General features: G+C 44.4%; 1 protein-coding gene across 1 annotated transcript; it reads left to right on the top strand.

Annotated features, from left to right (window-relative positions):
* Positions 1 to 1,034: 1,034 nt before the first annotated feature.
* Positions 1,035 to 13,935, top strand: LOC132389110 (gastrula zinc finger protein XlCGF26.1-like). The gene is made up of 2 exons (XM_059961543.1): positions 1,035 to 1,154; positions 6,775 to 13,935. The coding sequence occupies exon 2, from the start codon at positions 7,181 to 7,183 to the stop codon at positions 8,570 to 8,572; it is 1,392 nt and encodes a 463-aa protein (XP_059817526.1). The 5' UTR covers positions 1,035 to 1,154; positions 6,775 to 7,180; the 3' UTR covers positions 8,573 to 13,935.
* Positions 13,936 to 14,526: the final 591 nt, after the last annotated feature.

Raw genomic sequence — 14,526 nt, 5'->3', positions numbered from 1 at the left:
GAATTCAACACATATTCCGCGCTGTGTAAACGAAATAACAGTCGCCGAAGATCTTATCCGTCGATTAGTTCCGAAATCCTCTTCGAAATATCACCAGGTGACAGTGACAGGAATATCGTCTTCAAGTGGTTACCACAGAACACCCCGATTCACGTAAGGGCCAACAAAACAGATACCACAGGATGCTCCAGAAAATCCACACATATGGATGATACGAAGTGACAGGCACACATCCGTTGTGCACTGCGTGCCGATGATCAGATCAACCCAACCTTTTGGGCAAGGAAGAGTTGCATCCCATAGCAGTCACACGCTGAAGTTCCAACAGCTTGTCCCCCTCTCCCTCTCCCGCTCCCGCTCCCTCAGGCTGCTGCAGCTTGTGTCTGACGTCACAGCCCCGCCTCACTCAGCCACTTAAAGCGACACTCACAGTAAACGAACCTGCGGTCTCGTAACACAATGCACCTCTAACGTCTGACAGCAGAATAGCGAGTTAATCTTCGATGATGCAGAGTCAGAAACCGAAGATTTGCCAGACTGAGTCGGGGCTCCAGAGAGAGATGGGTTCCAGAGGAGGAGGACGAATAAGACCAGCACGATGTGGTTAAAAGTGAAAGATTAGAAGCATTTGGAAACTGGTTGATCGAAAAAAAGGTGGTTAATTTCAGCAAAACACAGGTGGAAATCAACAGATCAGGCAGAAATTTTGGAGAGCAATATATAGAAAACGTTTAGACAGAGCCCCTTCCGCATGCCTAGCCTGTGTACTCCGCTGCTTAGTTGCTCTCTGAATTGCAGAGTTCCTCCAGCGTATTGTGTGTGTGCGTCTCTGTATTTCCAGCAACTGCAGAATCTCCTATGTTTTATATCAGCATTTTACATTGGCGTTAGATACACGTTGATATTGAGTATATTGTTTATGGGAGCCGCTCTCTGCGTTAAAACAGCGGCAGATTTTTTCTATACCCACGATAAAAAAAAATGAACCGGTGCTTGCAGAAAGGTTTAATGGCACCTTGATTACCCATAGGGCCATGCGTTAAGAATTTCGCCGGTGCTGAAGCGCCGATCAAATGCGCAGGCGTCAGGCTGAGGACGTCCCTGAGTTTCACGCATGCGCGCAGTACACAAGGCTTTGAAAATGTCGGTTGCAGGTAAGAGCGATTCTCCATATGTTAATCTTAAACAGCGACTTCGGGACGATTCTTGTGAAATCCGGACACCGTGATCCGCAATCCCGGGACAGTCCTGCCCTCTTCCCTCTCTCTCAGCCCCACGATCCGAACACGAGCCCCGGGGAGCTACCGGCTGCTGAGTGAATGGGAACCGATGGATCTCTCAGACAGAGCTGAGCTCCAGCTATCTGAATGTAAGGATTAGGAACTCGGAGAAAGGGAACACATTCTTTTACATCAGCAGTTGAGAAAATCGGCATTAGTACTCTTTTCCATTGATGCTGCGTGGCCTGCTGAGCTCCTCCAGTATTTTGTGCGTGTTGCTTCCTCTACCTCAGGGGTGGGCAAACTTTTTGACTTGTGGGCCACAAAGGTTCTAAAATTTGACAGGGGGGCCGGACCAGGAGCAGATGGACGGAGTGTTTTGGTAATACACCTCATAAGAGAAGTCCCATAGTATTTAGCTATTTATTGAAATTACTTTTAAAACACTGAAAATTAAATGAATAAAATACAGCTTTTTTAAATAGTAACAGTTAATATTTTAAAGCACAGAAAATTCTGTTATCCTTCAAGATATTATCATCAACTTGTCCTGCTCCGTCTTATTCAATTGTCCCCTGTGCCAAAACTCAACAACGACCAGCCAGTATGCGGAGCGCGTTATTTGATCTGGAGCACATTTTTTTATTTTGAGAACGTACGTGCACCTGCGCACTACTAAGGTCCATCACTTAACAGAAATGACATGTAACATGTAAGGCTTATTGAAAAAAATATTTTCAAATGCATTTTTTACATAACACAATGAAGAAACTTATGTTTAATTTCAGTGGGAACAGTGTTGTTGGTCTCCCTTTTTAGCCAGCGCATCAAAGTCTAGATTTACTTTTGTTGTTGCGATTCTCAGGATGGATCTGAGGTGTTGGTCAGTTAACTTGGAGCTGTGGCTGGCTTTGTTGATGTTCATGACGCTGAATGCCTGTTCACACAAATAGGTCGAGCCGAACAAAGAGTAAAGCGCAAATGTGGAGTAATACGCTGCACCTCAACAAAGGTCAATGTGTAGCGGTGTGCTACATGCAGCGCTAAAATTACGACACAGAGTCGGTAACTGCAGTCGAAGAAAAAAACTTTATTCAAAATCCCCAGCCTCACTTCTAAGCCTCCCTCCACCTGCCCTCCTGCACAGAGGCCCCAAAGCTCTGTGCTCGCAAATCCCTGCAGGCTATCTCCCTTAGCCGGAACGCTGGCTAATTGTGAGCCGGTTCGGATGTGCCAGGAAATGGGTCGCCCCAAATGTATATGGAGTGCGTCATCTATTGGGAAAACACCAGAATTGCGGGGAAAAACGTTAACAAGGTTTATTAATATAATTTCATCAAGTTCTGCGGGCCGGAGGCCCCCGGGACGTAGTTTGCCCATGCATGACTTAGCGACTCTGCAGTGGAACCAATTATTACAAATTAGAGGGGAGATTATTACAAATTAGAGGGGTATTAGAGGGAAGGTGGGGAGACCTCCAATGTCCTTGATGCCCTCACCTACAAGATGTGCAGCTTGTAACCCTGCACTTCAATGAGCTGCAACTTGAAATGGCTGAATTCCAGATCATCCAGCAGTTGCAGTGGTTGACAGATATGACATGAAGAGAGGTGAGTTACTCCCAAGGTGCAGGACACTGGAAACTGGATGAGAATCAGGAAGGGGAATGAGGTTAAATAGGCATTGCAGAGTACTCTAGTGGCCATCCCCCACAACAACAGGTGGACCACTTTAGAAACTGTTGGGGGGAATTACCTGGCAGAGGAAAGTCAAAGGGCTGATAGGGGATTCATTAGTTAGAGGAACAGAACAAGAGGGGACAAATATTCTGGTGGTGAGGCTTGCTAGTGGTAGTGAGCAGGGGAGAGGGTGATGTGGTTAAAGTAAGTTGTAGGGGGAATGGAAGCCAGAATGACAGACAGATAGTGGAGAGTGTGAATTGAATTGACTTTATTAGATACATACTTCATAAACATGAAGAGTAGAAATATTTACCTTACATCTCCATATAAATGTGCAATGTGTAATTTATATAGATAGTTTGCACATAGGACAGACAATATAACATCGAAATGCAATTGTATCAGCATGAATTAATCAGTCTGATGGCCTGTTGGAAGATGATGTCCCGGAGCCTGTTGCTCATTTTGCTGTGGTACCGTTTCCTGGATGGTAGCAGCAGGAACAGTGTGTGGTTGTGGTGAATTGGGCCTGTTTGTCCCTGGTATTCGTTCGGCCCTTTTTACACACCTGTTTGTGTAAATGTACTGAATCATGGAAAGTAGATTGTGCAATGTATAATTTCCTTGTTTATATTTAGAGACATTTTTTGGTGTATAAAATGATGAGGGGTATTGAGCGTGTGAGTGGCCAGAAGAGTGTTTTTTTTTCCAGGGTTGAAATGGATAATGCCACGTTTCCACACTCCCATAGATCCTTTGTCCATCTCCTGAGTAAATAGAGTTTGAGAAATATTTAAGATCTCCCCCGTCTGCTTTGGTTCCACATGTGGATTGCCATTCCGGTCTTCCAGAGGACCACCTTTGTGCCTTGCAATCTTTTTGCACTTCATCTATCACTAGAATCCCTGAGGATTATCCTTCACCTTTTCTGTGACAGCAACCTCATGCCATCTTTTAGCCATCCTGATTGATTTCTTATGTGTTCTCTTGCATTTCTTATACTCCATAAGAAACTGATTGCCTATCCCTGTTATGCAATTCCATTTTGTGCTTTACCAGGGTCTCAATATCTCTTGCAATCCAAGTTTCCCTACAGTTTCTGTCTTTACCTTTTATTCTGACATACCCGCTTACTACTTTCAAAATTTTGTTTTGAAGGCCTCCCATTTACCAAGCACACCTTTGCCATAAAGCAGCCTGTCCCAATCCAAGGTTGCCAGATCCTAGTGTTGATTCCAGGTGTTGATCATGCCCTGAACACATCCAACTTTCCTACGCTGCTCTTTGTATTGAAATATACAGGGCTCCGCATATTCACTGCACCTCGCTCAACTTTTTCATTCCTGACTTTGTCTGAGGCCTGAACAACAATTGTCTCCACAAACTCTCCACTATCTGTTATGTTATTCAGGCTCCCATTCCCCTGCAACTTTAGTTTAACCCCTCTTACCCCAAACCCCAACATGCAGATCTATCACCCCTTTGGCTTTCATCGCCCAGATCAATAAAAAGGAGGTGCATACAGGCAGATAGGAACAAATGGGGTACTTATGAAATACAGGAAATTCAAGTGAACACTTATAAAAGAAATAAAAGAAGGCATGAGGTTGCCCCAGCAGACAAGGTGAAGAAGAATCCTCAGGGATTCTGCAGATATGTTACGAGCAAACAGTTTGCAAGGGAAAAAAATTAATTCTCTGGAAGATCAGAATGGTAATCCATATGAAGGGATAACTTAGACTTGGGGAGGTTTTTTGCATCCGTATTTACTCAAGAGATGAGCACATAGTCTATAGAAGTGAGGCAAAGCCGCGTCAACTTCATGGACCCTGTACAGATTACAGAGATGGAGGGGTTTGCTGTCTTGAGGCAAATTAGTGTGGATCAATCCCCAGGGCCTGACAAGTTGTTCACTAGGACCCTGCAGAAGGCAAGTGCAGAAATTATTGGGGCATTCGCACAGATACTTAAATCATCCTTAGTGACAGGTGAGCTACTGGAGGATTGGAGGCCTGACAATGTTGTTCTGCTGTTCAAGAAAGGCTGTAAAAATAAACTAGGAATTTATACGTTGGTGGGCTTGACATCAGAACTGGGAACGTTTTTGGAATGTGTGTGCAGGAACCAGGTATATACTGTACGTATTTGAATAGCTGTGGACTGATAAAGGATAGACAGCATGGCTCCAGCCAATCTTATAGAGTCTCTCGAGGAAGTTATCGGGAAAGTGGATGAAGGCAAGGCAGTAGATGTTGTCTGCATGGACGTTAGCAAGGCACTTGACAAAGTCTCATATGGGAGGTTGGTCAAGAAGGTTCAGTCACTCAGCATTCCAGATGATACAGTAAATTGGATGAGACACTGTCTTTGGGATAAGCCAGAGTGTGGTAGCAGATGGTTGCCTCTCTGACTGGAGGCCTGTGACTAGTGTTTGCCACAGGGATCAGTGCTGGATCCGTTGTTCTTTGTCATCTATATCAGTAATCTGGATGATAGTGTGGTTAACTGAATCAGCAAATTTGTGGATGACAACAAGACTGGGGGTTTGGTGGACTGCAAGAAGACTATCATGGCTTGCAGTGTGATCTGGACCAGGTGGGAAAATGGTTTTGGAAATGGTAAATGGAATTTAATGCAGACCAGTGTGAGTTGTTGCACTTTGTTATGACCTACCAAGGGAGGTCTTTCACAGTGACTGGTCGGGCACGGAGGAGTGTTGTAGAAGAAAGGGTCAAAGGAATACAAGTCCTTAAGTCACTGAAGGTGATATCACAGGTAGATAGAGATGGAAAGAATGATTTCCGCCCATTGCCCTTCATGAACCAAAGTACTGATAACAATAGATGGATGTTGAAGACCTTGGTGAGGCCTAATTTGAAGTATTGTGTGCAGTTTTGGTCACCTGCCTACAGGAAAGATGTAAAAGAAGTTCAGAGATTTCAGAGAAAATTCACAAGGATGTTGCCAGGTCTGGAGGATTTGGGTTATAAGGAAAGATTGAACAAATCAGGACTTTATTCCTTGGAATGCAGAAGATTGAGGGGAGATTTGTTTGTGATAGAGAGGCACAGGTAGTGTTAATGCAAACTGGCTTTTTCCACGAAGATTGGGTGGGACGACAACCAGAGGCCATGGGTTAAGGGTGAAAGGCGAAATGTTAAGGAGAACATGAGGGGAAACTTCTTCACACAGACGGTCATCCGGGTGTGGAATGAGCAGCCAGCACAAGTGGTGCATGAGAGATCGATTTCAACACTTAAGAGGTTCGTGTAGGTACCTGGATGGTAAGGGTGTGGGAGTTGTCTGTTTAAATAGTTCAGCACAAACTAGATGGCCCAAAGGGCTTGTTTCTGTGTTGAAATTTTCTATGATTGTGACAAGAACCTGAAATAATACAAAATTTCACTCTAACCCCTTTTGACAGCTGTGTGAACCAACCAGTCATTTCAGCAGGAATTTTTTATATGGCGTTAAAACTGTGGCACATTACGTTAATAATACATAAAAGAAAATCCCTGCTGCATGTCAAGAAAAGCTATTTGTGTGAGAGTGTTTCAGTTACTGTGGGGCCAGGCACCCATGCAGCTCAGTGGGAACAGGGAATAATACCAATGGAGAGAGTCAAACTGAGCCAGGTCACAGATTGGAGGTGGCAGAAATGCCCCTTTCTTATAGAGACAGGAAGAACATCAGAGAATTGATGGTCATTCCAGATACCAGCACTCTGCCCGGTCAGGAGATGATTTCTCTCTCCAGCTTGGGTTGTACCTCACTGTAACAGTGTGATAACAGATCAAACTTTGGCAACTCAAGTAATCTCCTCTGAGATGTTGTCCTACACCCATTGATGGATTTTGTAAATCTTTTTACAGGTTAAAAATGAGAAGGAATTTGTCTCCAGGAATCTCAAACACGACACACCAGTTTTGTTGTCTCTGTCTGGGTATTTAAGAAGTGGAACAAGGGATCCAATTGACCACCCTTCCTGCTCAGACTGTGGGGAGGGATTCACTCGGTCATTTGACCAACTTGCACACCTGTAATTTACACAGGAGAAGGGCCTTTCACCTGCACAGACAGTGGGAATGGATTCACTTGGTTATCACAATTGAAGGTACATCAGCAAGTTCACACTGGGCAAGGCCATTCACCTGTTCTGTGTGTGAGAAGGGGTTCAGTCAGTCATCCCACCTGTGGACACACCAGTCAGTTCACACTGGGCAGAGGCTGGTCGACTGCTGAGTATCTGGGAAAGGATTCACTTAGTCATCTGATCTAATGGCACACCAGTGTGGTCACACTGGGGAGAAGCCATTCACCTGCTCAGTCTGTGGGAAAGGATTTACACAGTCATCCACCCTACTGGTACACCAGCGAGGTCACACTGGGGAGAAGCCGTTCACCTGCTCAGTCTGCGGGAAGGGATTCATTCAGTCATCCTACCTACAGAGACATCAGCGAGTTCACACTGGGGAGAAGCCTTTCACCTGCTCAGTCTGTGGGAAGGGATTCACTCAGTTAGCTAACCTACAGAATCACCTGCGAATTCACACTGGGGAGAAGCCGTTCACCTGCTCAGTCTGTGGGAAGGGATTCACTCAGTCAGCTAACCTACAAAATCACCTGCGAGTTCACACTGGGGAGAAGCCGTTCACCTGCTCAGTCTGTGGGAAGGGATTCACTGAGTTATCTAACCTACTGAGTCACCAGCGAGTTCACACTGAGGAGAAGCCATGCACCTGCTCAGTCTGTGGGAAGGGATTCATTCAGTTAGTTAACCTACAGAATCACCTGCGAGTTCACACTGGGGAGAAGCCGTTCACCTGCTCAGTCTGTGGGAAGGGATTCATTCAGTCATCCAACCTACAGAGACATCAGCGAGTTCACACTGGGGAGAAGCCATTCACCTGCTCAGAATGTGGGAAGAGATTCACTGAGTCATCCACCCTGCTGGTACATCAGCGAGTTCACACTGGGGAGAGGCCGTTCACCTGCTCAGTCTGTGGGAAGAGATTCACTAATTTTTCCAGCCTACAGAGACATCAGCGAGTTCACACTGGGGAGAGGCCGTTCACCTGCTCAGTCTGTGGGAAGAGATTCACTGAGTCATCCACCCTACTGGATCATCAGCGAGTTCACACTGGGGAGAGGCCATTCACCTGCTCAGTCTGTGGGAAGGGATTCATTAAGTCAGCTAACCTACGGAATCACCTGCGAGTTCACACTGGGGAGAGGCCATTCACCTGCGCAGTCTGTAAGAAAGGATTCACTGTGTCATCCACCCTACAGAGACATCAGCGAGTTCACACTGTGGAGAAGCCGTTCACCTGCTCAGAATGTGGGATGGGATTCACTCAGTTAGCTAACCTACAGAGACATCAGCATGTGCATACTAGGGAGAAGCCATTCACCTGCTCAGAATGTGGAAAGGGATTCACTCAGTTATCCAGCCTACAGAAACATCAGCAAGTTCACACAGGGGAGAGGCAATTCACCTGCTCAGAATGTGGAAGGAGATTCGCTGACTCTTCTACCCTGCAGAGTCATCAGCAAGTTCACACTGGGGAGAGGCCATTCACCTGCTCAGTCTGTGGGAAGAGATTCACTCATTTATCCAGCCGACAGAGACATCAGCAATTTCACACTGGGGAGAAGCCATTCACCTGCTGAGAATGTGGGAAAGGATTCACTCAGTCATCCCATCTCCTGGGACACCAGTCAGTTGTTATGAATCCCTAGGTTTTGTTTGCTGTGGACATTCATTTTAAGAGAGAGAGTGATTAAGAAGGCGAATCAGTCTGGCTTGCAGCTTGTTTACATCGCTCTCAGCTTGTTTAGTTTTAACCGAGGACACTGACACTCAGAGTCAGACAGAGACGAAGGAGGAAAAATGGCAAGAATCGAAACCGGGGAACTAGTGGCCAAGGGTCACTGTTTGGAACTTTCCTTTGCCCACAAGGGTGGACAAATTATTGATTCACCATACATCGAATGTGTGGTTATCACCTCATTTGATCCATAGCAGTGGATCTGATTTGGGGTACCCTGCGGAGACCACTTATGTGTTAACCCTTGCCTGGCTGTGGTGTGGTAATTCATTTGAAGACAATACCACTTATGACAAGTCACTTTGGATGATAATTAGTATGTGGAATTGGAAGGATGACAGATAAAATCTACAGCGACCGTTGGTCTCGTTTTACCACCATGAAACCTGTGGAATACGACATAATTGCCTTCTCTCAACATTTACCCTGGATTACAAATATCTCTCTCTCATCACCTGTTCTGTAGTTGAACTGAACTTTCATACTTTACCATCTCAAGACTCCAAGCCTTGTTTCCCGCGAGCTCAATAGTTAGGGAATTTTATTTATACACATTTATACACATAACACTCACGAGGAAATCTGCAGATGCTGGAAATTCAAACCACACACAAAAAATGCTCGTGGAACACAGCAGGCCAGGCAGTATCTATAAGGAGAAGAACTGCTGATGTTTCAGGCCAAGACCCTTCGTCAGGACTAACTGAAAGGAAAGATACTAAGAGATATGAAAGTAGTGGGGGGAGGGTGACATGCGAAATGATAGGAGAAGACCAGAGGTGGTGGGATGAAGCTATGAGCTGGAAAGGTGATCGGCGAAAGTGATGCAAAGCCGGAGATGGGAAAGGATCATTGGACAGGAGGCCTCGGGAGAAAGAAAGGTGGGGGGAAGCACCAGAGAGACATGGAAAACACGCAAACAATTGAATATGTCAGTGATGGAGTGAGAAGGGGAAGAGGGGCATTAACGGAAGTTAGAGAAGTCAATGTTCATCCCATCAGGTTGGAGGCTACCCAGCCGGTATATAAGGTGTTGTTCCTCCAACCTGAGTTTGGATTAATTTTGACAGGAGAGGAGGCCATGGATAGACATATCAGAATGGGAATGGGACGTGGAATTAAAATGTGTGGCTACTGGGAGTAGTCTGATGCTGCTGGTTCGTTTCTAAAGCGTTAGGTTTTGTAACAAAATGGGGCCTGCATCTGGGATATGAACAAATTAAAGGATTGATTTCATATCAATTTGATTGGGGAAATCCCTTTTGATTTATTTGTGTGTGGAAAATTAGCAGCAATGGATGTTGATAGATATCTGGAAGTGTGAACCTCTCAGGCATTAGAGGACACCAGAAGGATTGAGTTGTTGAGTATTGCTAAAACGTTAATACTTGCTAAGATGAAATTGACAATGAGGATTGCACAGATGCAGAAGATAATAGCTGAACATTATGTATCTGAGCATGTGTTTAAAGTGGAGGAGGAGTTTCCTGAAAGTAAACCTAGTGAGCTTGAGATCCAGTACAAGTTAGAACAATTAAAGATGGAGGCTCCGGAAAGGCAGAGACAGTTTCAGGCTGGAGAGGCAGAAAAGCAGAAAGAAAATTCTCTTACAAAGTCTAATTAAGGGAAAGACTTAACAAGCCTATTCTGCTTTGACAGTTGCTGAAGCAGCTTATTATTTATTTATTTATGCTGCCTCAATCATTGCCACTGGGCTATAAATGTGCAGGAGCTGTGTGTGGTTCAGTGCTTTGCTCAAGAACACACACGCTGCCTCGGCTGAGGCTGAAACTCATGACTTTCAGATCGCGAGTTCAACACCTTAACCACATGGCCACGCACCGCACATTCTGACCTAGTGAAACAGGCTCTGCTCAAAGCTTACGAGTTGGTCCCAGAAGCAGACCGGCAAAAGTTTAGAAATTTGAAGAAATCTGTGAACCAGACATGTGGAATTTGCCTTTGAGAAATTTGTGTGCATTGACCGCTGGTGCACATCTGAACATGTAAATGATTATTTTAACAGCTTGTAAGAGTTGGTTTTAATTGAAGAGTTCAGAAGGCGCGTCCCTGATGGCATAAAGACGTATTTAGATGGAAATGATGCTGCCACTATGCAGGAATCTGCTGGATTAGCAGACCAGTTTGCTTTAACTCATAAAGTTATGTTTACCCTGACTAAGAGTTTCCAAAAGGCACTTGTCAAGTTGTGGGTAAACCTACTGAGCTCACCCCAGTGGCCTATACCTGTATTCGGTTAACCATTTTCCAAAGTTGTAGTGGATTGTGTTGGCCCATTGCCAAAGACTAAAGCTGACCATCAGTATCTGCTAACTATTATGAGTACCTCATCCAGATTCCCAGAGGCAATACCTCTCAGAAATATTAAAGCTAAAACTGTGGCGAAGGCTCTTAACAAGATTTTCAGTTTATTCGGTTTGCCTAAAGAAATCCAATCTGATCAAGGATGTAATTTTACATCTGGATTATTCCAGCAGGTAGTTTCTGAACTGGGAGCAAAACAAATTGCATCATCTGCATACCATACAGAATCACAAGGGGCTTTAGATAGATTTCATTCTACCCTCAAAACAATGATTAAGACATATTGTGTTGAAAATGGAAAAGACTGGGATGAAGGAATACATTTGCTTTTGTCCACAGAAAGAGAGTCAGTACAGGAATCACTGGGCTTTACTCCATTTGAACTTGTATTTGATCGCAGAGGGACCTTTGACCTTGTTAAAAGGAACGGTGGATTGATGTTAACTCGTTAGACTATGTTTTGAAGTTCAAAAATAAACTACAACAAGCCTGTAGTCTAGCGAGCCAAAACTTAAAGATATCTCAAAACAAAATGAAGTGTTGGTTTGATAACAGGACTCCCGAAAGAAAATACCAGGTGGGAGATAAGGTGCTTGCCTTATGTTGACGAATCCACTTCAGGTGAAATTCAATACACCGTATGAAATAGTCTCCCAAATTAATGATGTGAATTATGTTATTAAAACACCCAACTGACTTGAACTAACACAGGTGGTACACATAAATATGATAAAGCCTTTTCTGACAAGCAGGCACCATCTGTGGGTGTTGTTATCAAAACAAATGAAACTGGCAACCCTGAGAATGAAACACTTGACTCGCCTGAGACTTTTCAGAAGCCAAACATGGTCCCAGTTAGGCTAATGAATTCGGTTGTTCCAGAAAACATTGCTAACAAGTTGTCTCATCTGCAGCCAAAGCAAACAGCTGAAGGAATTAATTCTGAAGTTTAAAGATTCATTTCCCGATGTTCCCAAGCAAACAACGGTCGCAGTACATGATGTAGATGTTGGTCAAGCCAAACTGATTAAACAACACCCACTTCACATGAACATGGAAAGGTGTAAATTGGCTGACCAGGGAATTGAGTATATGCTGGAGAATGGTATTATTACGCCTTCAAAATGAGATTGGAGTCACCCTGCGTTATTGTGCCCAAACCTGATGGTAGTGTTAGATTTTGCACTGATTATGGAAAGGTAAATGCAGTAGCAAAAACAGATGCTTATCCTATCTCTAGAGTGGATGTTTGCATCGATAAGGCTGGAAAGGCTAATTTCTTACAAAGATTGATCTGTTGAAAGGGTATTGGTTTGTTCCATTGACGGACAGAGGTAGAGAAATCTCTGCGTTTGCGACACCATCTGGGTTGTATGAATACAATGTTTTGCCTTGTGGGAGTAAAAATACTCCATGAACATCCCAGAGAATGATTTGTTTTGTAATTCGAGGGTTAGAACACTCAGATACCTATATTGATGACTTTAGTTACAGGGAGTGGCACTTGGGAAGAGCATATCTCTGCAGTAGAAAAGCTATTTGACAGGCTTTCCTAGGACAACCTTACAGTGAATTTGGCCATGCCAGTGTGACCTGTCTTGGCTATGTTGTCGGTCAAAGCAAGTTGGCTCCTGTTCGGGCAAAAGTCCAGGCAATTTCTCAAGTTCCTATTCTGACTGCTAAGAAGGCTCTTAGAAGGTTTCTGGGAATGGATGGATGTTATCGTAAGTTCTGTAAGAACTTTGCTGCTATCGCTCTTCCTCTGACCAATCTCCTGAAGAAGTGTGAAAACTTTGTTTGGACCGAGACTTGTCAGAAGGGATTTGATTGATTGTTATCAGTATTTGAGATTAGGCCAATCAATGTAGTGCTGTCAGCAAATTTACTTAGCAGATTGGAGCTGTGGGTGTCAACACAAGTCATGGGTGCACAGAGAGTAAAGGAGGGGGCCAAAGAGACAACCCTGTGGGTTATGTGTGCTGAGGGTCAGAGAAACAGAGGAGATGGAGCCCACTCTTCCAACATGCTGGCGATTTGACAGGAAGTCCAGGATCCAGCGACACAAGGCAGGGTGAAGGCCGAGGTCTCTGAGCTCCATGTCGATACATCACGACTTACATGTGGCTACTTCTCTGCCCATGACTGCAAGGAACTGCAGAGAACTTTGGAGAGCAGAGAACATCAGAGAAACAAGCCTCCACTCCATGGACTCTTCCCACACTTGCCCTCCCTCGGAAAAGCAGGCCATGTACTCAAATAACCTCATAACCTGGACAGCCTTGCTGCAAGCCCGCTCCCCCATCGGGGAAGAGATACAAAAGCCATAAAGTGCGTAACACCAGGCTGAAGGATGGCTTCCTGTCTGCAGTTATAAGCCAAATGAATGATAAAATAGACTCGACCTCAGAATGTAACTCGACGTGACCCTGCACCATATGTCTATCTGCACTGCACTTTCTCTGCAGCCACAATGCTTTGTTACAGTGATTATTTTGTTGTACATCAGCTCAATGTACAGTTGTAATGTATCTATCTGTGCGGATGGTACATCAGGCAAGATTCTCACTGGAGCTCAGTACATGATGATAATAAACTAATTCCCCATTTTAATTGTGTGGAAATATTAGACTGACTGAGCTTCTGCTCTGGAACCGCAGAAGGAAACTGAACTGTTATCGTTTCTGTGGAAAGCAAATATATGGAAAAGGCTTCAATCTCACATTACGATCTGTGGTAACTGCGATCAGGTGACCGGTGGTGGGTCTCCCATATCAATATCTGAATCAGGTTTAATAGCACCGGCATATGACATGAAATCCGTTGTACCTGTAATAAACTATTTTAATTGCGTAAATGCAATAAACTTTTAATTGTGTGGAACTATTTGACTGATTGGGTTGTTGCTTTGGAAATTCTGAAGTGAAGCTGAACTAAACTTTAAACATTTATAAGAAGCTCAGAGAAATGGAAAAGGCTAAACTCTCACATAAACGGGTCAGACACCCAGAAACATCGGCTGCACTTCCGCACCTCAAAACAGTGAATAAAACATGTAGAGGCTATTGCAGAGAGAAAAAAAGAACATTGTCCACCCACAACGAGAGGACGTGACAGATCCGGATCTCACAGCCTTGTCTGAACGGGTGAAAGGTGAAGCTACTCGTACCTTTAGAGCAGTGAGCCGCAGATGCTGCAGATCTGCAGAAAATCATGAACGGGAAACGGGATCAGGTGATGGGTGGAGGGTCTCCCTCCTGAACCGGTGACTCTGCTCCTCGTCCCTCACACGCTGCCCGACCCATCCACCACATTCCCCACGTTATTCCATATTTACCCCAGATACATGTTTACTTTTCCACACCATATCTTTAAATACATGGATGGAAATTACAATGGACAATATAAGCTTCTGATAATCATAATCTGCAACAATTAGATTCATACTGGGAAAAAATGGTTTAACTACATAAT

The sequence above is a fragment of the Hypanus sabinus genome, unplaced genomic scaffold (assembly GCF_030144855.1).
Source record: "Hypanus sabinus isolate sHypSab1 unplaced genomic scaffold, sHypSab1.hap1 scaffold_474, whole genome shotgun sequence".
NCBI classification, from domain to species: Eukaryota; Metazoa; Chordata; class Chondrichthyes; order Myliobatiformes; family Dasyatidae; genus Hypanus; species Hypanus sabinus.
The sequence above is the reverse complement of the archived record's forward strand: the minus strand, read 5'-3'. Positions and strand labels throughout refer to the sequence as shown.